The 25,877-nt window shown below is 40.7% G+C and overlaps 1 protein-coding gene across 2 annotated transcripts in view; it reads left to right on the top strand.

The window, feature by feature from the left end:
* Positions 1–23,773, top strand: part of eloca (elongin C paralog a) — a 29,781-nt gene extending 6,008 nt beyond the window's left edge. For both annotated transcript variants that reach the window (XM_087985973.1, XM_087985974.1), the window contains exons 2-4: positions 14,970–15,027; positions 17,780–17,923; positions 21,543–23,773. In XM_087985973.1, the coding sequence (XP_087842099.1) occupies positions 15,024–15,027; positions 17,780–17,923; positions 21,543–21,733 (339 nt within the window). In that variant the 5' untranslated portion in view covers positions 14,970–15,023 and the 3' untranslated portion in view covers positions 21,734–23,773. The remainder of the gene's footprint in view (positions 1–14,969; positions 15,028–17,779; positions 17,924–21,542) is intronic.
* The last annotated feature ends 2,104 nt before the right edge of the window (positions 23,774–25,877 follow it).

Genomic DNA, 25,877 nt, shown 5'->3' with positions numbered 1-25,877 from the left:
TGTTTTCAGATTAGTCGTGACATTTAAATCATTTAGACTGCTCACCATTTCACTTGGTACTTGTCTGCAACATTTATAGAATCATAGAATCATACCGCATGGAAACAGGCCGTTTGGTGCAACTAGTCCATGCTGACCATGTTCCCAAACTAAACTAGTCCTCCTTGCATTTGGCTCATATCCCTTCAAACTTTTCCTGTTCTTGTACTTATCCAAATGTTTTTTAAGCGTTTTAACTGTATCTGCATCCACTACTTCCTCTGGCAGTTTATTCCATAAACGAACCACTCTGTGTAAAAAAAAAAAAGTTGTCTCTCATGTCATTTTTAAAATTTTCTCCTTTCACTTTGAAAATATGCCCCCTAGTTTTGAACCCCGCTATGCACTTTATCTGTGCCCCTTGTGATTTTGTAAAACTCTATAAGGTCAGCCCACTACTTAGAGTCATAGAGATGTACAGCATGGAACTCGTCTATGCCTTCCAGATATGCTAACCTAATCTAGTCCCATTTGCCAACACTTGGCCCATATCGCTCTAAACCCTTCATGTATTCATGTACCCATGCAGATGCCTTTTAAATGTTGTAATTGACCCAGCCTCCCACTTCCTCTGGCAGATAATTCCGTACACGCATCACCCTATGCATGAAAATGTTGCCCCTTATGTTCCTTTTAAATTTTTCCCCTCTTAACCTAAACCTATGCTCTCTAGTTCCAGACTCCCTCACCCCAGGGAAAAGACCTTGTCTATTTGCCACCTTGGAGCAGCATGGTGGCTCAGTGGTTAGCACTGCTGCCTCAAGCGGCAGGGACCCGGATTCGATTCCAGCCTCAGGTGACTCTCTGTGTGGAGTTTGTACATTCTCCCCGTGTCTGTGTGGATTTCCTCCGGGTGCTCCAGTTTCCTCCCACAGTCCAAAGATGTGCAGGTTAGGTGAATTGGCCATGCTAAATTACCCATAGTGCCTATTCAACCTCTCCCTATAGCTCAAATCCTCCAACCCTGGCAACATCCTTGTAAATCTTTTCTGAACCCTTCCAAGTTTCACAACATCCTTCCAATAGGATGGAGACCAGAACTGCACACAATATTCCAAAAGTGGCCTCACCAATGTCCTGTACAGCTGCAACCTCCAAGCCCCTATACTCAATGCTCTGTCCAATAAAGGAAAGCATACCAAACTCCTCTTTCACTATCCTGTCTACCTGCAACTTCACTTGCAAGGAGCTAGGAACCAGCACTCCATGGTCTCTTTGTTCAGTAACACTCGCCAGGATCTTACCATTAAATGTATAAGTCCTGCTTTGATTTCCCTTTCCAAAATGCAACACCTCGCATTTATCTAAATTAAACTTCATCTGCCACTCCTCGGTCCATTGGCCCAGCTGATCAAGATCCTGTTGTACTCTGAGGTAACCTTCTTCCCTGTCTACCACACCTGCAATTTTGGTGTCATCTGCAAACTTACTAACTGTGCCTCCTATGTTCAATCCAAATCATTTACATAAATGATGAAAAGCAGTGGACCTAGCACCAATCCTGGTAGTACACCACTGGTTGCAGGCCTCCAGTCTGAAAAGCAACCCTCCACCACCCTCTGTCTTCTACCTTCAAGCCATTTCTGTATCCAAATGGCTAGTTCTTCCTGTATTCCAAGAGATCTCACTTTGCTCACCAGTCTACCATGAGGAACTTTGTTGAACGCCTTACTGAAGTCCATATAGATCATGTCCATTCCTACACTCCTGTGAAAGAAGTCCCAGCCTATCCAACCTATTTTTGTATCTTCAAACCTCCTTTCCAGGCAACATTCTGGTAAATCTTTCCTGAATGCTCTCCAATTTAATAATCTTTTCTGTAGCCGGGCGACCAGAACTGCATGCAGTGCTCCAGAAGCGTCCTCATCAGCATCTTGTAAAACATCAACATGATGTCCCAACTCCTATACGCAAAGGATTTGAGCAATGAAGTCAAGTGCGCCAAATGCCTTCTTAACCATCTTATCTACCTATAATGCAAATTTTCAAAGAATTATGTACCTGAATCCCTTGGTTTCACTGTTCTACAACATTATCCAAGGCCCTACCATTAATTGTGTAAGTCCTGCTCTTGCTTGTTTTACAAAATGCCGTACCTCACACTTATCCAAATTAAATATCATCTGCCACTTCTCAGCCTAATGAGCAAGATCTCTTTGTAATCTTAGATAAGTATCACTATCATTGTACCATCAATTTTGGTGTCATTCACAAACTTACTAACCATGCCTCCTTTCTTCTCATCCAACTGTTTATACAAAAGATAAACAAAAGTGGATCCTCTACCAATCCCTGTGGAATATTGTTGGTTGCAGGTCTCCAGTCTGAAAAACAATCTTTCACCGCCACCCTCTGTTACCTACCGTCAAGCCAATTTTGTATCTGATTGGCAAGCTCACTATGTATCCCATGTGATCCAACTTTATGAATTAGTCTACCATGCAGAACTTTGTCAGAAGCTTTACTAAAATACATATAAACAATGTCAACCACTCTACCCTCATCAATATTTTTGGTTACTTCTTCAAAAAACTTAATGAAGTTTGTGAGACACAATTTCCCTTGCACAAAACCATGCTGACTATCTCTAGCCACTCATTGCCTCTCCAAATGCATGTAAATCCTATCTTTCAAAATCACTTCCAACAATTTGCCCACCACCAATGTCAGGCTTACAGGCCTATAGTTCCCAGGCTTCTCCTTACAGCATTTCTTAAATAAAGCCAAAGCATTAGCCACCCTCCAGCACTCCACAATTTCTTCCCCAAACTTCCCACAACGTCCTGGGACACACTTGATAAAGTTCCAGAGATTTGTCCACCTTTGTTTGCTAAGACTTCCTCTTCTGTAATGTGAACTGTTTTCAAAACATCAATATTTGTCTCGCCAAGCTTCCTAGCCTCAATTTCTTTCTCCACAATAAAAACTGACACAAAATATTCATTTAGTGTCTCCTAAGTCGTGAGGTTCAACACATAGACAACCTCGTTGATCATTAAGGGGCTCTATTCTCTCTCATTGCTGTTTTGTTCTTAAAGTATTAATCTCTTTGGATTATCCTTAACATATCTGTCATGGCTATCTCAATGCCTTCTGCCTTCCTGATTTCGCTCTGAAGAATGCCCCTTTCCCCCCCCCCCCCCCCCATACTCTTCAATAGATTAATTTGATCCCAGTTGTCTATATCTAATATATGGTTATTTCTTATTCTTGACTAGAACCTCAATATCTTTATTTATCCATTGTTCCCTAGTCATACCAACCTAACGGGAACATAATCTCTCTGAACACTCGTCACACTTTTGAAAGCTTCCCACTTGTCAGTTGTCCCTTTATCTGTGAACAGTCTACTCTAATTAACTTTTGAAAGTTCTTGTCTCATACCATAAAAATTTGCCTTACTCCAATTAAGAACTTGAACTTTTGTGGAACTCTTATCCTTTTCCATAACCATTTAAAACTCATAGAATTATGATCATTTTTGATTGGGAAGCACTGAAACTGAAAAGTTTCACTATGATCTAACTGCAAATTTTTTTTTTCTTGTAAAGCAAATCACAGATGTTCCTTGTTTTTCATTTATTTTATGCATTTATTGTTGTATGGAGAAATAGAATAACCACCTTGCACAAAGATTTGTTTGAGAGGAATGTAGATCATAATTCCGTTTTAACAAGCCAATTAAATTCAGCGTTTCTGATAACATAGCACTTCTTTTATACTGCATGGAAATAACAACCTAGATTTTATGCTCAAGATGAGAGTTCGGGTTGGAGGAAAGGTTACCCTGTCCTCAAGTTTTGCTTTACTAACCTTAGAATTTGGGCACAACTTTGAGGATGTCCTGTCTTGGCTGCGTTGAGTAAATTAAATTTTAAATGGCTGTAATGTCTTTGCTTTTAAACAAAAACCACAATTTTGTGGAAGTGCATTCTGAGTCAGTTCTGTATCAGAAGTTATTTGTAGCTGTTCTGTAGCCAAATTCATAATGCAGATTTGTTCTAGTTTTGCCTATTTTCTGCCATCAACTTGAAATATTCTGGTTCTGAAAGCTATGTTGTTTTATTCCTCACACAAGTAGCTTCAGTAACTAACTACACTGGTTGTCTTTTGAAACTGGAGCTCATTGTTCATTACATTTATGTATGTTTTCTTGAAATTACAATCTAAATTGTGCTGCTTATGCAGGATTATATTAAAATGGTGTATTAGTAGTGTTGTAACAATGTATTGAGTTACATATTATTTCAAATTCAAAAATGTTAGAAGCTGTATTTAAAGACAATATAACAGGGCACTCACATTTAATTAATTTATTGGAGTCCTTTTGAAAATGTAACTTATACTTTAAATAAAGGGGAACCAATGAATGTTTTGTACTTAGATTTCCAGAAAGCCTTTGATAATGCGACACATCAAAAGTTATTACAGAAAGCTCATGGCACAGAGGATAAGCTACTGGCATGGATAGAAGATCGGCTGGCTAACAGGAATTAGAGAGTAGGAGTGAATGAGTCTTTTCAGTGCTGGGGCCTCAACTCTTTACAATTTATATAAATGATTTGGATGAAGGGACTGAAGGTGCAGTAGCTAACTTTGCTAATAACACAAAGGTAAATAGAGTATAGTGAGTTGTGAAGAGGACATAAGGAGCCTACAAAGGAATACAGGTTTGCTAAGTGAGTGGGCAAAAATTTGGCAAATACAATACAATGTGGGAAAGAAAGTGAGGACTGCAGATATTGGAGAATCAGAGTTGAAAAGTGTGGCACTGGAAAAGCACAGCAGGTCAGATAGTATTTGAGGAGCAGGAGACTCGACATTTCGGGCATAAGCCCTTGATTCCTGATGAAGGGCTAATGCCCGAAATGTCGACTCTCCTGCTCCTTGGATGCTGCCTGACCTGCTGTGCTTTTCCAGCACCACACGTTTCAACTCTGACTCTCCACCATCTGCAGTCCTCACTTTCTCCTGCAATGTAGGAAAATCTGAGATTGTTCATTTTGGCAGAAAGAATAAAAAAGAAGTACCTTACCTAAATAGTGAGAGGATGAAGTGAGATCTTGGTGTCTAAGTACATGAATTGCAGAATATTAATATGGAGAAACAGCAAGTAATCGGGAATGTAGGGGGAATTGAATGGAAGAGGAGGAAGGTTATGCTTCAGTTATGCATCTGGAATACTGTGTTCAGTACTGGTCACTGTACTCACTGAAGGATGTTAATGCATTGGAAGCAGTTCAGAGAACGTTGACTGAACTGATACTTGAAATTAATGGATTGCCATATAAAGAAAGGCAAGACAAGCAAGGCCTGTATCCTCTAAAGTTTGGAAGAGTCTGAGATGACTTAATTGAAACTTAAGATCCTGAGGGACTTGACCAGGTGATATTGAAAGGATGTTTGAAACATAAGATCCTGAGGGATTGACCAGGTGATGTTGAAAGGATGTTTCCTCTTTAGGCAATCTAAAACTAGGGGTCATAGTTCAAAAATAAGGGGTCGCTCATTTAAGACAAAGATGAGGGGATTCTGAGGGGTGAGTGTCTTTGAAATTACCTTCCTCAAAAAGCAGTAGAAGCAGTATCTTTAAATATTTTTAAGCCACATGTAGGTAATTCTTGATTATCAGGGTAGAGTTGTGGTTTAAATATAATCAGGCATGATTTTGTTTGATTGTGGAGCAAGCTCAAAGGGCTAATTGTTATTCCTTGTTTGTATGTTTTTCTTTGCATTACAATCCTACACACTAGCACCCAAAAGGAACTTGGAAATCAACAATTTCTAAACTTATTTGTAACACCATATATAGGAAATGGGCTGAGTCTCAGATTTGATTGTGGAGTTTTTTTTGGCTGTTGTGCATGTGTGTATTTGCATTTTGACACAAAGATTAACTTAGAACCCTTGGCATGTGATAATGTTAGGGACTAGAAATCCAGTTCTCTAGGCTAATACCGTAGGAACACAGGTTCAAATTTACTGTTGCAGTTGGTTGAATTTAAATCCAGTTGATACATGATGACCTGCAAGACCCTTTGAAGTATCAGGGGTCAATGGGGTCTTAGGATGCATGTACATCAATCTGTTAAGGTATTAGGACAACTGGTTGAAATGGTTAAGAAGTCATGGTATACTTGCCTTTACTAGCTGAGGCATAGAGTTTAAGAGCTGAGAGGTCATGCTGCAAGTGTATAAAATGTTGGTACAGCCATAAGAAGAGTATTGTATGCAGTTCTGGAATCCATATTTTAGCAGGGACATGATAGCACTGGAGAGAGTACAGAGGAAATTTACCAGGATATTGCCTGAGCTAGAGAGTTTGTTATAAAAAGAGATCAGCCAGACTGAGGTTGTTTTCCTTAGAACAGAGGAAATTGAAAATGTACATGATTGAGATATATTAAATTATAAGGGGCATAGATAGGGATGACACAGAACGACATTTCCCTTTATAATGGAGTGATTAGATTTAAGATAAGGAGCAGAAGAATAGAGATGAAGAAAAACGTTTTCAGCCAGAAGAAGGTGAAAATGTGGAATTCTGTACCTGTTAGGGTCGTAGAGACAGAAATCCTCATAACATTTAAGAAATATTTAGATGTGCACGGAGGAATACAGGGCAATGGGCCAAGTGCTTGAAAATGGGATCAGAATAATTAGGTGGTTGTTTTTCGCCTGTATGGATGCAGTGGGCTGAAGGTTCTTTTCGTGTGCTATGGATTTTCATGGCTCTAAATCTATAATTGAGAGCTAATCTCAGTAATGGTGACCGTGAAACAATTACCAATTGTTCGAAAAACCCATCTAGTTCAGTAATATCCTTTAGGGAGGGAAATCTGCCATCCTTACCTGGTCTAGCCTGCATGTGACTCCTTAACTGTCCTCTGAAATGACCTAGAACGCTACTTAGTTCAAAGATATTTATGGATGTGCAACAAATACTGGCTTCGCCTGTGATCCCCACATCCCAAGACCGAATAAGAGAATAAAAAGCAAGCCAGCTCAGGAAGTCACTGATGCTAAGTCAGATTTCTGTTTTTTTTTATTTACGTGTGGGATGTGGACATCACTGGTTTCCCATCCCTAGTTGCCCTTGAGAAGTTGGTGGTGTGAGCTGCTTTCTTGAACCATTGCAGTCTACCTGCTGTGGGTTGACCTGCAATACCCTTAGGGACGGAATTCCAGGACTTTTATCCAGCGACAGTGAAGGAACAATGATATATTTTCAAGTCAGGATGGTGAGTAGCTTGGAGGGTGTTTGCAGGAGGTGGGGTTCACATAGACACATGGAAGATAGGAGCGGGAGGAGGCCATTTGGCACTTCAACCATGTTCCACCATTCATTATGATCATGGTTGATTGTCCAATTCAATAGCCTAATCCTGCTTTCTCCCCATAACCTTTGATCCCATTCACCCCAAGTGCTATATCTTTCCGCTTTTTGAATATATTCAATGTTTTGGTAATGAATTCCACAGGCTCACCACTCTTTGGGTGAAGAAATGAATCCTCATCCTATGTCCTAAATGGTCTACCCCTGAATCCTCAGACTGTGACCCTTGGTTCTGGACACACCCACCATCAGGAACATCCTCCCTGCATCTACCCTGTCTAGTCCTGTTAGGATTTTATAAGTCTGTAAGAGAACCCCCCCCAATTCATCTGAACTGCAGAGAAAACAGTCCTAACCTACTCAATCTCTCCTCATACGTCAGTCCCGCCATCCCCAGAATCAGCCTGGTAAACCTTCGTTGCACTTCCTTGAGAGCAAGCGCATCCCTCCTCAGAAAAGGACACCAAAGCTGCCCACAATATTTTCGTGTGACCTCACCAACACCCCGTATAACTATAACGATACCTTCCTGCTCCTGTACAGACAGGATAGATCGAGTGAATCCTTAGAAGAGTATAAAGCAAGTAGGAGTATACTTAAGAGGGAAATCAGGAGGGCAAAAAGGGGACATGAGATAGCTTTGGCGAATAGAATTAATGAGAATCCAAAGGGTTTTTACAAATACATTAAGGACAAAAGGGTAACTGGGGAGAGAATAGGGCCCCTCAAAGATCAGCAAGGCAGCCTTTGTGTGGAGCCGCAGAAAATGGGGAGATACAAAATGAGTATTTTGCATCAGTATTTACTGTGAAAAAGGATATGGAAGATATAGACTGTAGGGAAATAGATGGTGACATCTTGCAAAATGTCCGTATTACAGAGGAGGAAGTGCTGGATGTCTTGAAACGGGTAAAAGTGGATAAATCCCCAGGACCTGATCAGGTGTACCCGAGAACTCTGTGGGAAGCTAGAGAAGTGATTGCTGGGCTTCTTGCTGAGATATTTGTATCATCGATAGTCACAGGCAAGGTGCTGGAAGACTGGAAGTTAGCAAACGTGGTGCCACTGTTTCAGAAGGGTGGTAAGGACAGGCCAAGGAACTATAGACCAGTGAGCCTGACCTCAGTGGTGGGCAAGTTGTTGGAGGGAATCCTGAGGGACAGGATGTACATGTATTTGGAAAGGCAAGGACTGATTAGGGATAGTCAACATGGCTTTGTGCATGGGAAATCATGTCTCACAAGCTTGATTGAGTTTTTTGAAGAAGTAACAAAGAGGATTGATGAAGGCAGAGCGGTAGATGTTATCTATATGGTAAGGCATTTGACAAGGTCCCCCATGGGAGACTGATTAGCAAGGTCAGATTTCATGGAATACAGGGAGAACTAGCCATTTGGATACAGAACTGGCTCAAAGGTAGAAGACAGAGGGTGGTGGTAGAGGGTTGTTTTTCAGACTGGAGGCGTGTGACCAGTGAGTGCCACAAAGATCGGTGCTAGGTCCTCTACTTTGTGTCATTTACATAAATGATTTGGATGTGAACGTAAGAGGTACAGTTAGTAAGTTTGCAGATGACACCAAAATTGGAGGTGTAGTGGACAGCGAAGAGGGTTACCTCAGATTACAAGATCTTGATCAGATGGGCCAATGGGCTGAGATGTACCAGATGGAGTTTAATTCAGATAAATGTGAGGTGCTGCATTTTGGGAAAGCAAATCTTAGCAGGACTTATACACTTAATGGTAAGGTCCCAGGGAGTGTTGCTGAACAGAGACCTTGGAGTGCAGGTTCATAGCTCCTTGAAAGTGGAGTCGCAGGTAGATAGGATAGTGAAGAAGGCGTTTGGTATGCTTTCCTTTATTGGTCAGAGTATTGAGTACAGTATTTGGGAGGTCATGTTGCAGCTGTACAGGACATTGGTTAGGCCACTGTTGGAAAATAGCGTGCAATTCTGGTCTACCTATCGAAAAGATGTTATGAAACTTGAAAGGGGTCAGAAAAGATTTACAAGGATGTTGCCAGGGTTGGAGGATCTGAGCTACAGGTAGAGGCTGAACAGGCTGGGGCTGTTTTCCCTGGAGCGTCGGAGGCTGAGGGGTGACCTTATAGAGGTTTACAAAATTATGAGGGGCATGGATAGGGTAAATAGGCAAAGTCTTTTCCCTGGGGTGGGGGAGTCCAGAACTAGAGGGCATAGGTTTAGGGTGAGAGGGGAAAGATATAAAAGAGACCTCAGAGGCAACTTTTTCACACAGAGGGTGGTATGTTTCTGGAATGAGCTGCCAGAGGAAGTGGTGAAGGCTGGTACAATTGCAACGTTTAAGGGGCATTTGGATGGGTATATGAGTAGGAAGGGTTTGGAGGGATATGGGCTGGGTGCTGGCAGGTGGGGTTAGATTGGGTTGGGATATCTGGTCGGCACGGACAGGTTGGACCGAAGGGTCTGTTTCCATGCTGCACATCTCTATGTCTCTAAGCCCCATGCAATAAAGGTCATCATACCATTTGCCTTCATTACACCTGCTGCACCTGCATGCTTACCTTCACGACTGGTGCACAAGGCCATACAGGTCCTGCTGCACATTCCCCTCTCCCAATTTACAGTTATTCAGGGAGTAATCTGCCTTCTTGTTTTCATATATTTGTTGTCATTGTCCTTCTAGATGGAAATGGTAGTGGGTTTAGAAGATGCTGTGTAAAGATATTTGGTGAATTTCTGCAGTACATCTTATAGATAGTAGTACACACTGCTACTATGGATAATGGGTGGTGGAGGGAGTATGGATGTGGTGTCAAGTGGCTGCTTTGTCCTGGGTGGAGTCAAGGTTCTTGAGTGCTGTTGGAGCAACACCTTTTCAGGCAAGTGGAACGTATTCCATCACATTCTGACTTCTGCTTTGTCAATGATAGAGAGGCTTTGGGAAGTCAGGCGATGAGTTACTTGCCGCAATATTCCTAGCCTCTGACCTGCTCTTCTGGCCACTATATTTTTGTGGGAAGTCCAGTTGACTTTCAGGTCAATGGTAAACCCAAGGATGTTGATAGTGGGTGATTCATTGAAAGCAACTCCATTGAATGTCAAAGGGCAATGGTTAGATTGTCTCACTGGAGATGGCAATTCCCTGAAATTTATGTGGCACAAATATTAATCACCACTTGTCAGTACAAGGAAAAAGAGGGGACTGCAGATGCTGGAGATCAGAGTCGAGAGTGTGGTGCTGGAAAAGCACAGCAGGTCAGACAGCATCTGAGGAGCAGAGGAATCGACTTTTCGAGCATAAGCCCTTCATCAGGAATGAGGCTTGTGGGTCGGGGCTGAGAGATAAATGGGAGGGAAATAGAGTTGACAGGAGGTAGCTAGGAAAGCGATAGTTGGATGAAGAGAGGGAGAAGGTGATAGGTCAGAGGGGGCACTGATTGACAGGTGCGGAGGGTGGTGCTGAGTTGGAGGCTTGGGACTGGGATAATGTTGGCGGAGGGGAAATGAGGAAGCTGTTGAAATCCACATTTATCGTGTGTGGTTGCAGGGTCCCAGGGCGGAATATGAGGCGATCCTCCTCCAGGCATCGGGTGGTAATGGTTTGGCAGTGGAGGAGGCCCAGGACCTGTATGTCCTTCATGGAGGGGGAGTTGAAGTGTTCAGCCACGGGGTTGGTGGGTGCAGGTGTCCCAGAGATGTTTTCTGAAACGATCCACAAGAAAGCGACCGGTCTCCCCGATGTAGAGGAGACCACACCGGGTGCAACAGATGCAGTAGATGACATTGGTAGAGGTACAGGTGAACTTCTGACGGATATGAAAGGATCCCTTGGGGCCTTGGATGGAGGTGAGGGGAGTTGGTGTGGGCGCAGGTTTTGCACTTCCTGCGGTGGCAGGGAAAGATGCCAGGAGTGGGGTGTGGGCTGGTGGGGGATGTGGACCTGACGAGGGAGTCGCAGAGGGAATGGTCTTTCTGGAACGCTGATCGGGGATGGGAGGGAAATAGATCTCTGGTGGTGGTTGGTTGCTTTTGGAGGTGGCGGAAGTGGCAGAGGATGATGCATTGTATGCGAAGGTTGGTGGGGTGAAAGGTGAGGACCAGGGTTGTTCTGTCCTTGTTGCGTTGGGAGGGGTGGGGTTCAAGGGCAGTGGTGCGTGAAGTGGAGGAGATGCGCTGGAGGGCATCGTCAACCACATGGGACATAGCGATCGTGGAAGAAGGAGGCCATCTGGGACTTTGAGGTGGAATTGGTCATCCTGGGAACAAATGCGATAGAGGTGGAGGAATTGGGAATAAGGGATGGCGGGATAAATGTGGATTTCAACAGCTTCGTCATTTCCCCTCCCACATTATCCTAGTCCCAAGCCTCTAACTCGGCACCTGTCTCCGGACCTGTCCATCACTGCCCCCTCTGACCTATCACTTTCCCCCTCAACTTCATCCACCTACTGCTTTCCAAGCTACCGCCCCCCCACCCCACCAACCCCACCCCTTTCCCATTTATCTCTCAGCCTCGACCCACAAGCCTTATTCTTGGTGAAGGGCTTATGCCCGAAATGTCGATTCTCCTGCTCCTCGGATGCTGCCTGACTGCTGTGCTTTTCCAGCGCCACATTCTCGACACTTGTCAGCACAAGTCTAGATGTTGTCCAGATCTTGCTGCATTTGAACGTGGACTGCTTCTGTATTTGAGCAGTTGTGAATGGTGCTGAATATTGTGCAATCACTAGTGAGCATCCTCCTTTCTGACCTTTTACTGGAGGGAAGGTCATCGGTAAATCAGTTGAAGATGGCTGAACCTAGGACACTACCCTGAAGATCTCTTGGGGACATGTCCTGGAGCTGAGATGACTGACTTCCAACAGCCTTAATCATCATCCTGTATGCCAGACATGACTCCAACGAGCAGAGAGTTTGCCCCCTGATACCCATTGGTTTTAGTTTTGTGAGGACTCCTTGATGCCACACTCAGTTGGATGCAACCTTGATGCCAGCTTGCCTTTGGAATTCAATTTCTTTGTCTGTGTTTGAACCAAATTTAGTGACATCAGGACCTGAATGACCATGGCAAAACCCAATTTTGAGCAGCTTTTTGAGCACGTGCTGCTTGATAACACTATTCATGAAACCTTCCACTGCTGGAACTTGGAGTACCTTTCAGACTTGAGCAATCTCTTCTAATGTGTTGGATTCAAATATCTCAAATTTTGAACCACAAGCTAACTACAGTGAGGGCTATTTGAGTATCCCAGCATATCCATCCAGAAAGACTGAACAGAGCCCAATCCAATCTGCCTGTAAACTTTTCACTATCTCAGTATACGTGAGAAATCAAACATTGCAGTGTCACATCGATTCTCAAATGATTCTGGGGTGTAAAGGATTTAAACTCGAATGGATCCAAACTTCTGCTGACCATATCCTAACTTGCACCAAGTGCTTTGTTCAAGTTCCCCCAGCACTGGCCCTTTCTAGCTCTGTAGTCTTCATCAGGCCTACAAAAACAAACCTGCTCCTATATTTGAGTCTCTTGTACATCTTCCCACTTGGTTCATTCCACTATCGATAGCCGTGCCTTCAGCTGACTCGGCTCGAAGCTGGAGAATTTCCTCCCCAGATAATTTTGCTTCTCTATGCTTATCTCAAGGTATTTCTGAAGTATGAGAAAAAATATGGATGACAAACAAAAACATAGAGAGATTAGAAGAATGCCATAAAGTGTGTTTTTAAGGACGGTTATTAATGAGATGATAAGCTGTAACAAATTTAGGAAGACATCTCCAGAGCACTGTCTGACAGCAGGAAGGGATGAAAGGATTGGGGTACACAGAAGGTGGGAGTCAGGTAAAAGAGCTTGGGGAGTTTGGAGTTATTTCAGGAAAAGTTGAAACCATTACAAGATGTAAATGAAAGGATGAGAGTTTTAAATTTGGTGTCTTGGGGATTTGGGAACCAAGGTAGGTCAGAATAGGTGGCAACGATTGTCAAAATAGCAATTTTCCGATGTGTAGCGATCACTATCATTTGCCACTCTGTTCCTACTTTTCAAAGCTGCAACCCCAGTACTGCGTTTCTGGCCTGGACGTCTGATCCCAGATTCTTCTGAAATGTAAAACATACTTGAAATCCATCTGTTTGTGCCTAACGCAGGATAATTGGGGGAGATACATACCACCGCACCCTGTTTTTACGGCATCAGCTGCTAGATTCTGCTAAGTAAGACTTCAAATGCCCCAAAGCTTATGATTAAAAGTACTATTTCCAGCCATAATAGTCGGTAAAAATGTTTTCCAAAATAGTATCTTTAATTACTAATTGATTAGTGACCAGCAATTTTTTTTTGTTGACTGACTGCTCATCCACCAATATTCATGCCCCATCATAAACTCCTGATAGTTTTCACCACCTCCCTCAACCCCCACCCACGAGTGCAAATCCACTCACCTGCGCGCTCTCAATGTGCATGGCTACCCTGAGAATGTTTTTATCATCCTATGACCCCTCCCCCCCAACTTGTGTTTGCCCCTCCCTCTCCCTCTCCCAAGTTGACACCCCTTACACCAATAGCAGCACTCCTTGTTGCAATTCAAACTAACATCAACCAGACAAAAGTCAGGAAATCCAGGAATTGAGTTGAGAGACGGAGTACAGCGTGGGGTGAGTATTTTCTGTGGCACAGTGTGGGATTTCTATCTGTGGTGCAGAGGGGGTTGAGGTCTGGGCAGGAGGAGAGCATGTACGTAGTAAAGGTAAAGGGGGCAGGAAGCCTCACAGGGAGAGGGAGGTGAACATAACTGGGTGTGTGGTTAGGGCTAATGTAGGTGTTAGATTGTTTTGATGTTCAGCTGATTTGCTTGTAGTTATGCTGCTGAGCAGCTTTTATACCTCCAATAAGCAATCTTATGCAAAAAACAGGTTGACAATGGTGGAAGCAGCTCAACTTTCTATGTATCTGGCCAATCCTAGAGCTACCCAAGCATGGTTAAAACCAACAATCAAAAGTTTAAATATGTATGTGCTTATATGCATTTCCTCACAGTCCCAGCAATGCACGTTGGGTTGGACATTTCTCCCCATTTCAGAAGATTTGGGCATCCAGTGTGGATAGAATGCAGGTTTAGATGTGTTATAATACACAAGATAAGTGAGACCAGCTAGTAGAGCTGATGGAGGTAGCAAACAAATAGATGGAAGTTTCGACGATGCCTCAGATGATGCCTTCAGTCACCTGCTCCAACACAGTTAGATATTTTATTCAATTAATTCTTGTTCAGAAGAATGAGACAGCCTGAGAGTTTTCAGGTTGTGTTTGTACACTTTGATTAAAATCAGTCATATTTTTATTATGCATATGTTGCATCTCAGCAAGCTTGTATGGAGCATTGGGAAAATGGTTTAAATTTAATTGTATCCAGGCTTCTCTCTAGTTTGTATTACTGTGCTATATGTTTATCTAGATACAGCTATTAGCTGGTTGCTTTTATAAACCATGTGAAGTGATTCCTGGATGTACCATTATAACCTTTCTCTAAAAATAATTGTTTTTTTTTTGTATATTGCAAAAACTTCTCTCTTATTTACAGATCATTTGTTTCTTTTGTTTTAAACTTCTAGGATCCCATTTGAAGATATTTTTCAAAAAAGCGGGAGTTCATCATTTTATTGAAAATGGGCAAGTATTATCCTGGCACCTTTGTTGGGTGATGTGTTGTGTGTAGTTTTTCTTAAATCAGCATATGCTGTGTACTGCATGTTGAATTCTGTTTAAAAAAATCAGAACCTCATTCTTTAATATTTGTGTACTTTTTAAATCACAATGCTTATTTATAACCTAGATGCTGTAATAGCAACTTATCTAAAATTGTCAATGACACGATAGTCTTGAGTGGAGTAGAAGGAGGTATGAAATTACAAGATATTGACAGGTGTATGGACAAAACTATGGCAAAGGGATTTCATTGTCCACAAGGTCATCTATTTTAGGTGGAGAGGGATAGAACAAAGCACTGTCGAGAGTGTGATGCTGGAAAAGCACAGCCAGTCAGGCAGCCTCCAAAGAGCAGGAGAATCGATGTTTCAATTATAAGCTCTTCATCAGGAATGACGCTCGAAACATCGATTCTCCTGCTCTTCGGATGCTGCCTGACCGGCTGTGCTTTTCCAGCACCACACTCTCGACTCTGATTTCCAGCATCTGCAGTCCTCACTTTCTCCTAGCACAAAGCACTTCCTACTTCAACAGATTATTTTGTTTGGACAATAGACCCTGTGAGTGAATCAACTAGACCTCTGGTCAGCCTTGATCGTATTGAATGGCCAATTGAGATATTTTCAAATCGACCTATGCAGAGATGGTATGGCACACCTCTGGTGCAGGTGGGATTTGAACTGGGCCTTCTATGGACTCTACACCACAAGAATCCTCTGAGTGGCAGAACAACCTTCAGTGTCTGAATGACTGGCACCTGTTCCTACATTCCTAGTTCACTTTCAAATACAGCTCAGGCTGTAAAACGGTACAATTGGTGCTTGCTTTCCACTAAGAATTCTGGAAAATAACTTGATTCGTTTGTTTAGCAAACCACATTTAATCATACTTTTTTTTATTGTGCTTAGGATCAAGGATATAGGTTTAGAAATTCTGTACAACATTAGTAGTTCAGTGATTCTGAATTTTATTCTCACCAAGATAAACAGTGAAATTTAATAAATCTAGTACTTTTTTTGGTTAGGTACTTAATAAAAGGTTATGAAGACTGAAGATTGTTGTATAACTCAGTTTTGTTCACCAATACGTTTCAAGGAAGAGAATTTACCACTCTTGTTTTGGACTGAAGATGACTCAAGGCCAACACTACACGGTTTACTGTTGCACAAACGATAATTTTGCATTTCCAATGTCACCCAGAAAGTTAAAACATTCATGGTACCGTATTACACTTCCAGGTCCACTAATTCACATTAATTTAGTCGTTCTTCTTTGATTAGGTTAAATTGCTTTACAGCACTGTATTGAACTGAGACCTTGAGCATGTTGTTGCTGACCTGATATTTAAGTTACGCATCAAGTATTTGGCTTCCATGTGATGGCCATCAGTTGGAAAATAAAATTCTTCCCCATTCCAAACATTTCAAACTTTATTTACAAATTGGGTTGTCTGCTATCTATAATATCTGTATATAAAATAACTTTAAGTGTGCTATTTGGCTGAACTGCTGAAGCGTTAATCTAAGTATTATATTTGATCATGTTATACAGCAAAGCTGCCATAGTCGCAGAACACCATAGGGCTGATGTCTCATGAGAAAGAGACAACTGGGGGTGAGTTTAACCTGAGGGTCATTACACCTCAGATGAAGGGCAACATTGGCTCACCCGGAGCAGGAATTGAACCCAAGCTGTTGGCATCATTCTGCATTGCAAACCAGCTGTTCAGCCAACTGAGCTAAGCAGTGTCAAATAGTAGTGTTGAAGCTTTGCTTCCAGATGACATATTTCAACCAGCATAAATATGCTGTTCCTTTCAAAGTGTTTTTAGATTAGATTAGATTACCTACATATTGCAACAATTCAAACTGTTAAATAAGGTAACTATCTAAACTTCTAAATGAATTGTTGTATTCATGAAGGTATTGTATGTTGAATCTGAGGGCATTTGTTCCTACATTTGTCTGCTTCTACGAAGATTTTATTCAATATTTATCTTTTGGGTATTTTATAGTAGAGATATAAGTTTTAAAGTTCCATTTGACAATTGAACGGTTGTACTTCTGCACTGGCTATGCCCTAACCAAGCTGATCCAGTGCAGTTACAACACTGGCATCTGTTGCACAATGTGGAAAATTGCCCAGGTATGCCCCATCCAACCCAATCAACTAATGCCCCCTAACTAGATCCTCAGCAAAGGTATCATCAATATACCATCAAGCAACAATTACTCAGCAATGACCTGCTCACTGATACTCTGTTTGGGTTCTGCTAGGACCACCAGATCCCCACCAAGCCACAATCATTGCTGAATTGGAACTACGCTACTGTTCCTTCATTGTTGCTGGGTCAAAGTCCTGACCCCGCTCTGACAAACAATGCTCTGGGTGTATTGACACCACATGAGATTCAACAAGGCAGCTCAGCATCACCTCATGGAGAGTTAGGAAGCGTCAATAAAAGCAGGTCTAGCCAGCAATGCCCACATCCTGTGAGTAATTGAAAGGTTTGTTATATTTGATCTGTTGTCGTTACATCTGTTTCAAATGTAAAAATCAGGTAAGCGTATATTACAATTCACTGTTTCAATCTTAAAATTACACATTTCCACAAATTTAAAACCTGTATGTTAATGTTAGTATATATCAGATTTGAAACAAGTTAAATTAAATGAGCTATATAAATTTTAATTAAATGTTGTGTTGACATTTATAGATGGGGAAGAGAGGACCTATGGTGGCTGTGAAGGCCCTGATGCTATGTATGTAAAGTTAATCTCCTCTGATGGCCATGAATTTATTGTAAAGCGAGAACATGCATTGACCTCTGGCACTATTAAAGCTATGTTAAGTGGCCCAGGTAAGTTGTATTCTCACTTAATTATCCACAATTAGTAACATGGGGCAGCTGAGTCTGAGAGTCCATACGTTTAAACTTCTAATTCTGAATCCACTTTCCCTCCTGTCTGCCCATCTAATTTAGGATTAGCAGGAGAATTTTCTCTATCCTCATTTGTTCAGATTCCTGACTGAAATAATACAGGAAACAAAATTCTTCCACCCATCCTGTCAAACTCGACCCTGTTATGAAATAAACTATTTGCTTTTAAAAGTAAAGTGATATTCAAGAGGCTTCTGTAAATGGGCAGAACCATATATATGTAGGTAATTGGTACGGTTCGAGGAGAACTATCTTTAATCATAGCTAATTATAAGCAGTGCAAGACCATCACAGCTAGCTATACTACTAAATATCTTAACCCTGTTTCATATCCCCATGCCCTAATTTACAACACATGTTTTTGCAGCCTAAATAAAAATGCATGATTAACCTTAATATGCTTTGGAATTTTACATAATTTTCTAGACAGAGTAAGTGGAAGCTGAAAGTGGACGAGTTTATTTCCAACAAAATTCTCCCAGTTTCTCTGCACTGAAGTGCAATTTGAATATTACAGAATATTGTCAGCTAAATGCATATTTACTGCTTTTTTTTAAAAAACCTCATCCATGAATGTTTAAGTTTTAGTTTCCATTAGAGAATAGATATTGTATAGAGAGCTTTATAAGCCTGATTGTTTACCATCCTTCTCAGTCATTTAGGCTGAACTGCATTATTTACCAAAACCCTGAAGATTAATTTAAAATTTTAGCACCCAGTACGTCAGGCAACAGGAACAACTTAAATGCTGAAATAATGGATTAGCCGTCTAAAAAACAGGGGAACCATTGATATGCTGCATAAATATGTTGATTATAGATATTGCTATTTCTGAGTTGAACATAGTTTCAGATCTATAGTTAGTTATGGTCACACCTCAATCAATGATGTGAAGTGTTTTCCCAAATGGATTTTTTCCTGATATTTCTCTGTCTGACCACGTGGCTAATATACCTTGGCAGTAGTGATTGCCATTCCCCTGAAACTGCCTTGAATTTTCAGGTCAATGTAGGGTGTGTATATACACATTCAAGAAAAAATATAGCATATCCACTTATTCTGAGCTAGAGGTTATCTATGAACATACCACAGAAGTTCAGCTAGCAACAATTAATTTTACAAGTAAATGCCAGAAGCCATTAGACAATTTGATTTGCACTAATAACTAAAAATAGAAGCAGAAAGTGGAGGCGGTTAAATATAGTTTATGTTCTGAAATTGTTTGAGAAAATAATGTTAGGAGATTGCTGTTATCTTCAGTGTTTTTGTATGCATATGTTTGAAAATCAACTGACAAAATTCACTGTAAATGAATTAGTTACGTAAAACTAATGTTATGTTATGCATTCATGACCAGTTTAGCAGATTGGAAGCAATCAATGGTTGGCTTAACAAATTTGAAATCCCCTTTTGCCACACATATATATGAAGTTTGACCATTCTCTTTTTTTAAAAACTTGCACGTAATATGGCCGGAATTCTCCTAAATTTGAACAATTAGACCTTTAACTCTTGCTTTCAGAGACAAGAGTCCAGTGACCCTCAGAAGAGAATGCTGCTAGATCAGCTGAGTTTTTTTCAGCAATTTCACTTTTGATTTCTGATTTCCAGCATTCACTATTTGCTCTGTACTTGCATACTCAGGGGAACCTCAATTATCTGAATGAAATGAGCGGGCAGTATTGTATTTGAATAACTGATTATTCAGTTAATTGATTCAATGCCTCTCCTCTGGGGCTTGGAGTTTTCTGAAGTTTCCTTTTTCCTCTCTCTGCCTGCCTTTCTCTCTGTGTCAGGGTTCGTTTCTGAGCAGACACACACTTGTGTGTAAGGGACCTGCCACATTGCTGAAGCCCCCCCCCCCCCCCCCCCCCCCAAAAATCAGTTCAATGGGATTAATGCAATGAGCAATTGCTAAGTCCGCTCCCCATTCAGGAGACTAGACAGCAGCACACTGCACGTGGGACCCCACACGCCCCCACCCCCCATCGGACCTGGCCGCCCTGCCCCTATGAGGCCCCATCTCCCCCCACCCACTGTCCACCTCCGCCCCCACACCCTGCTCCGCCCAAACACGCCCCAGGGCAGCCAAACTGGACACCAATAGTAAGAGTGACTAGATTAGACTAGACTAGACTACTTACAATGTGGAAACAGGCCCTTCGGCCCAACAAGTCCACACCGACCCGCCAAAGCGCAACCCACCCAGACTCATTCCCCTACATTTACCCCTTCATCTAACACTACGGGCAATTTAACTTGGCCAATTTACCTAACCTGCACATTTTTGGACTGTGGGAGGAAACCGGAGCACCCAGAGGAAATCCACGCAGACACAGGGAGAACGTGCAAACTCCACACAGAGAGTCGCCTGAGGCGGGAATTGAACCCAGGTCTCTGTGCCACCGTGCCGCCCACATTGCTGGTGCCTTTGGGGGGTGAGTCTCAAAATAGCACACGCACGCACATGCGTACACACACACACAGCCTTTTTACTGCAACTTTTTGACAAGTTCCACCTTTGCCCTGTACAGGACAATGTTGGAGAGATTATTTGGGGAAGGAGGGTTTACAGTGCCCCCTTGTCTAGAACCCCAGGGAAAGTTTGGGGAAGGAGAGAGAGAGTGAGAGAGAGATAGTGGGCAGTCAGTGGAGATGGTGCCTGTGCTCCTATCGATGCCCAGGACTGTTCTCGGCAGCATTTCAGTAAGCTGGGTTCATTTTTAATCATTGTTAACAAAAGACACGATCAGTGTTGGAATCACCTTTTTGATGCAATATTTCTATCGAGACCTTGAGATCTTCTTCGAATAATCCGAAATTCGGATTATTGACATTCGGATAATCGAGGTTCCTCGTAAATTACATAATAAAGCTTCCTGACAACAAAGAGATTTGCTTAGCCAACAAAATAAGAGTTTTGGTCAGAAAGGGAAAAGAAATATACCCTTTTACTCTAAGCTCTACAATGGATTACAGCTTTTATTGACAGTTCAGGAACTGGCTCAAGCAGCAGGATCACTAAGTTGGAGATGGTATCCATCCTGAATGATGCTTAACCACATGTCTCGACTGAGTTTTAAGTTCTCAACCAGTGCTGCTTGATAGCTTTGTTAAAGGAAAACAAAGTTAATGTGTGTTTAGTCTTTCAATCTTGGAGAGCTCTACAGCAGAGTTTATACAGGAATATATTCCCATCTCCCATGCTTCCAACTGGAGGAGGATATACAGAACAAGATGCACAGTTAGAGAACAGAAGCATGAGAAGAATGATTATTGAAAATTACAAACCTGGTGCTTTTTATTATAATACATTTGGTATCAACAGTGCTGTAAGTCTTAGCATTATCCTCCTAACTGGCTGTAGACATTTCCAAACGTATGTATGAGTTGAAAGTTGAAAGAGTAACTATTTTGTAGGAGTCTTATTTATTTTTTTGAAAAGTCATGATGGCTTAGAGTGTGATCGAACATTTCCTGTTGAGGAATAATCAAAATCTTAAATGCAGTATTTTAATCTTGGTTTTTAATTTTTCAGGACAGTTTGCTGAAAATGAAACAAATGAAGTAAATTTTCGTGAGATACCATCCCATGTGCTATCAAAAGTATGCATGTATTTTACCTACAAGGTCCGCTACACCAACAGTTCTACAGAGATTCCTGAATTTCCAATTGCACCAGAGATAGCACTGGAACTGCTGATGGCTGCAAACTTCTTAGATTGTTAGAAAATAAAAATGTAACTTATAACCCAAAATAAGATGTTAAGCTTCTGTATTTAACTACTTGCACAATCAATAAGTGACTTTAAAATGGTGTTGCAAATATGTGTGATAACTCGCACCAAAATCTTTTCTTTTCTCCAAGATGTGTTTCTTTCTTCAAAGGTTAAGTAAAAAATAATGGGATCCTTGGCTTCTTGTATATTACACAAATCAGACATTTTCTTCCCTCCCATTATGTTCTATATTGGTGTGCAGATGGTCTCCAGCTGTTAACTTTGCTCAAAGTTTCACAGGAAATTAATAGTTGTTGTCCTATGTATCTATACTGTACTGTTACTGTGCTGATACAGTTCCCAGCTGAATTTCCATCCGCTACCCCTATAGAATTGTACAGTAATAAAATGTCTTTAAAATACTGTAGCCATATTGTATTAGTATGTAACTGCATTTGCTCTAAACCACATCATGGAGCTTCTGTCAAAACATGAAATTTCATTTTTCTAGTAGTTTATGAATAATTCTTGAGTTTCTTTCGACTCCTTTATTCCTACTTGAAGTTGCTATTATCCAAACCATTCTTAAATTCGAGTTCCGCTGTAAATGTTTCGTAATAACATTGCCTCCAGGTTTGTTTAAAGTTAAAGGAGATTGCGACTACAGGTAGGTATAGTTTATTGAATACCTTCCTGGTTTTGTTCTTTTAAAAATAGGCTTAATTCGCACAACTAATTCAAACAGCAAAATGTAAACCTGATAGGAGCCAATCGGATCCCTTTGAATATTTATCTATTACTTCAATTTCTTCAGAAAATCTGTTTATTTTCGGATTCTGAAATTTATGCACCAGTGGTCAACTTTCATGTTTGGATTGAAATATATCAGTACGAGAGAATGGAACTGATCTGCATTTTTTCAGTAACTGTGAAAAGAAATTCAGTTTAACTATAAGTCGACATAATTAACAATAATTCTCCCATTGTTACTCTAAACTCTGAACATAATTTATTGCATGGTTGTTAAATTTCTAATTCTTTTACATGCTTTTTAAAAAACATTTGTTTGAGCAAAATTAGTGCCAAACTAGGAGCTCATGTACAAGGAGTACACCAAAAGTTTTATTGGTGCTGTCCAAAATTCGCTTCATGTTGAATGCTTCCAGTAAAGAGAAAGTAGTCATTCTGTTATTTTTAGTGTGATTCAAACCCAAATGTAGTTTCTATTAGGTTGATTGCTAATTCACCCAAACATTGTTTATGTGCAGAATTTACACTAGAATCATATCACAAGATTGTAGAACCACTAAGTGGATCAAGGATCCTGCATGCAATATGTGCTTGTTTACAGGCTGTTTATACAGTAGCAGTGGCAAAGATTTGGTAACAATTGAACTGGCAATGAAACAGGATATGAAAGAATAAATGTCAAAATATTTTAAGAGGTTTGATTGACTTTGAGCAGACAAAGAAAATTCATTGTTTCAATACTGAGATGTTCAATACCTAGTATGTGGTCATGAATGGTCTACTCTGATTTAACCTAATGTAATCTCCCATATCCTTACCAAAAACTTTGCATTGCACTTTTTACTTTTATATTTTTATACCAAAATATATTATTCTGGCTGAATATTGAAATTCATACGTGGATAGACCAAAGCTACAGAGGTAGCTGTCATTGTCCCACCTTCTCCACTGCATTCTCCCACCACCCAGCAAGCAATCAGATATGTGAAAAACATTTTTAATAGCCAAAATGATTATTGAATTTCCGGGTCTCATGTCTGACAAATTTGAATGTGGATGGCTGTATGTTCACGGATGAGCTGATACATTTGGGCTCATATCTCATTGGCAAATTTTAAAACTGCTAGTTTTGAAGTTCCAACTTCTGCAGTGCTGTCCAATAAAGTAGTTAGTCCTGTTAAAATCATCATGTGTCATAGTATTCCCTCCATACTAAACTGTATAAAAGACTGTTGATCCTATTTGAACACTGTTCTGCAGTTCTGCAATTGGATAATAAATACTGGGAATTTTAATTCAAGAGCTGTTTTGCTGAAAAGGCATTTTGTGTGTACATTTTTATTTTTTACCAGTATAAACATTTATTAAAAGTGTTGCTTATACTGTGCCCTTCCTGTACATTTCATGTGACATATACATACTTTGTCATAATCATTTAAAACTAAAACGGTTCCATTCCAGTCCACATTATAGATTGTTTATTGTCAAGCCTATGACAACTAGTATGGCTAGTTGATTCTTTCATTTAACCTCTGATCCCTTTAGCTTAATTATTCTATCTCACATCTCTGGTGCTACTCCACTTGCTTGAGGTTTTTGCTTCAATCAAATTATCTTTCCAGAATGTTCTGCTCTGTAGTTAAAATGTTCCTTCACCTGTTGGATTTTGCCTGCAGGTTCACAGATATCAGATGGAAACTCTAATTTTTTTTTCAGATTTTCCATTCCTGACTTGGGCTAGAGGACCTTGCTATGAGAGTGAGCTTAAGGCTGTCATTTGACCATGTATCATGTTCAACTATGGATCCCGACAAAACCTTCTACTCAAGTTTTAATCCAGTAACTAGCACTTGTTTTAGTGTTGTTCCCACTGCTTGTTTTATTAAGTACACCTCTGCCATTTAAGATCAAACACTCTGATGGGCCCACGTGGCATATTTGGTGTGGTTTGTTGCAACCAATAGAAGAAATTTAGTATTTGGTGACATAGAGAATTCAGCTATTTTTGAACACTGAGTTTAACATTAGTGAAACAAATTCTGGAGCAACAGAATTTTATTGTTTATTGTTTTGGTCACCTTTCCTGTAAAATAATAGAAGTATTGATAAATGTTCAAAGAGTGTTTCCAAGCTTTAGGGAACTAAATGGTGAAAAGCTCAAATTATTGAAATGCTAAAATATGATCTGTCCAGAGGCTACAAAATAAGCAGGTCCTGATAACGTAAAGTAGAAAGATTGTTTAATTTCAATTTTCAGTTCTAACATCTGCATTAAAATCTACCCACACGTATATTCCCTGTCCATAAATCTGACTTCCTGTTGTCATAACATGTTAAAATATGTGCATTGTATATTAACGTTTTCCCAGGTAACCCAACATTGTTTATTGAAGGATGAATTGAATCTGATTTTTTTTTAATTGAAAATCTAGCAATTTTCCTTGTTGAAATAGCGAATATTCCAAATAAGATTTCGAACAAAAACAAATTTTACCAGAAACAAAAACAGAAGCTGCTGGAAAAGCTCAACAGATCTGGCAGCACCTGTGCAGAGAAATCAAAGTTAATGTTTCGGGTTTGGTGACCCTCAGAACATTTTACCTGAACCTGGTACGTTCATCTAAGACTGCAACTTTTGAAGACCTCAACTTTTCTTCAGAGCGTGGATTAGACTTGATATTTTTGCCTCCACAGGGGGTTTAGTTAGTTGCAGACAGGTTCTGCTCTTTGAGCATTTTCAGTCTGCACAAATTTGGATGGTGCATCTGTAACATTTAGATAAAGTGACAGAATGCTGCTTGTCGTCTACCTTTTTATAAAAAAATCTATGGGTGGATTTTTGTAGGGGTCTGAACTACAAGGGCTGGGGTAAGAAATCTAGGAGAATTGCAAGACAATTTGGGTGAGATACTTCGTGATATCGTGACTATTCGTATTTTAAAACAGCTCTGGGTGTTGAAATGAGATTCTGAAGCAAGAAGTCAAGAAGCACCTATTAGTGGTATTGGTTGTTCGCGAAACAGCCTCATTAACACTGAATTTTGTATGTAGCTTCCTATTCTACCAGGAGCAAATTAGACCAACAATTCCTGATATGAAAGTCAGAATGAGTACCTGGTGACTTCAGCTTGTCACTTGTTACTCTAGGCTATGACTCTGGATACCATCAATAATGTTTCAAGACACACTCTATGGGCACCAGCTGGACACGCATCACATCCATGAATGATGGTCTCCCAGCACCTTCAGGATGCACCTGCAACCACCATTCGTAAACTGCTGCAAGGACACTTTGCACATTGGGACAAGCACCAGCTCTCAGACTAGATCTTAGGGCCCTTCCTTTGCTCTCTTAGCACTTAATACCAACATGCACGCTCTCTATCTTGTCATGCCATGGCTTT

Source organism: Chiloscyllium plagiosum, unplaced genomic scaffold (assembly GCF_037043375.1).
Source record: "Chiloscyllium plagiosum isolate Xiang-an unplaced genomic scaffold, Cpla_swu_hap1 HiC_scaffold_4, whole genome shotgun sequence".
NCBI lineage: Eukaryota > Metazoa > Chordata > Chondrichthyes > Orectolobiformes > Hemiscylliidae > Chiloscyllium > Chiloscyllium plagiosum.
Note: the sequence above shows the minus strand (reverse complement) of the source record. Positions and strands in the feature narration are given on the sequence as shown.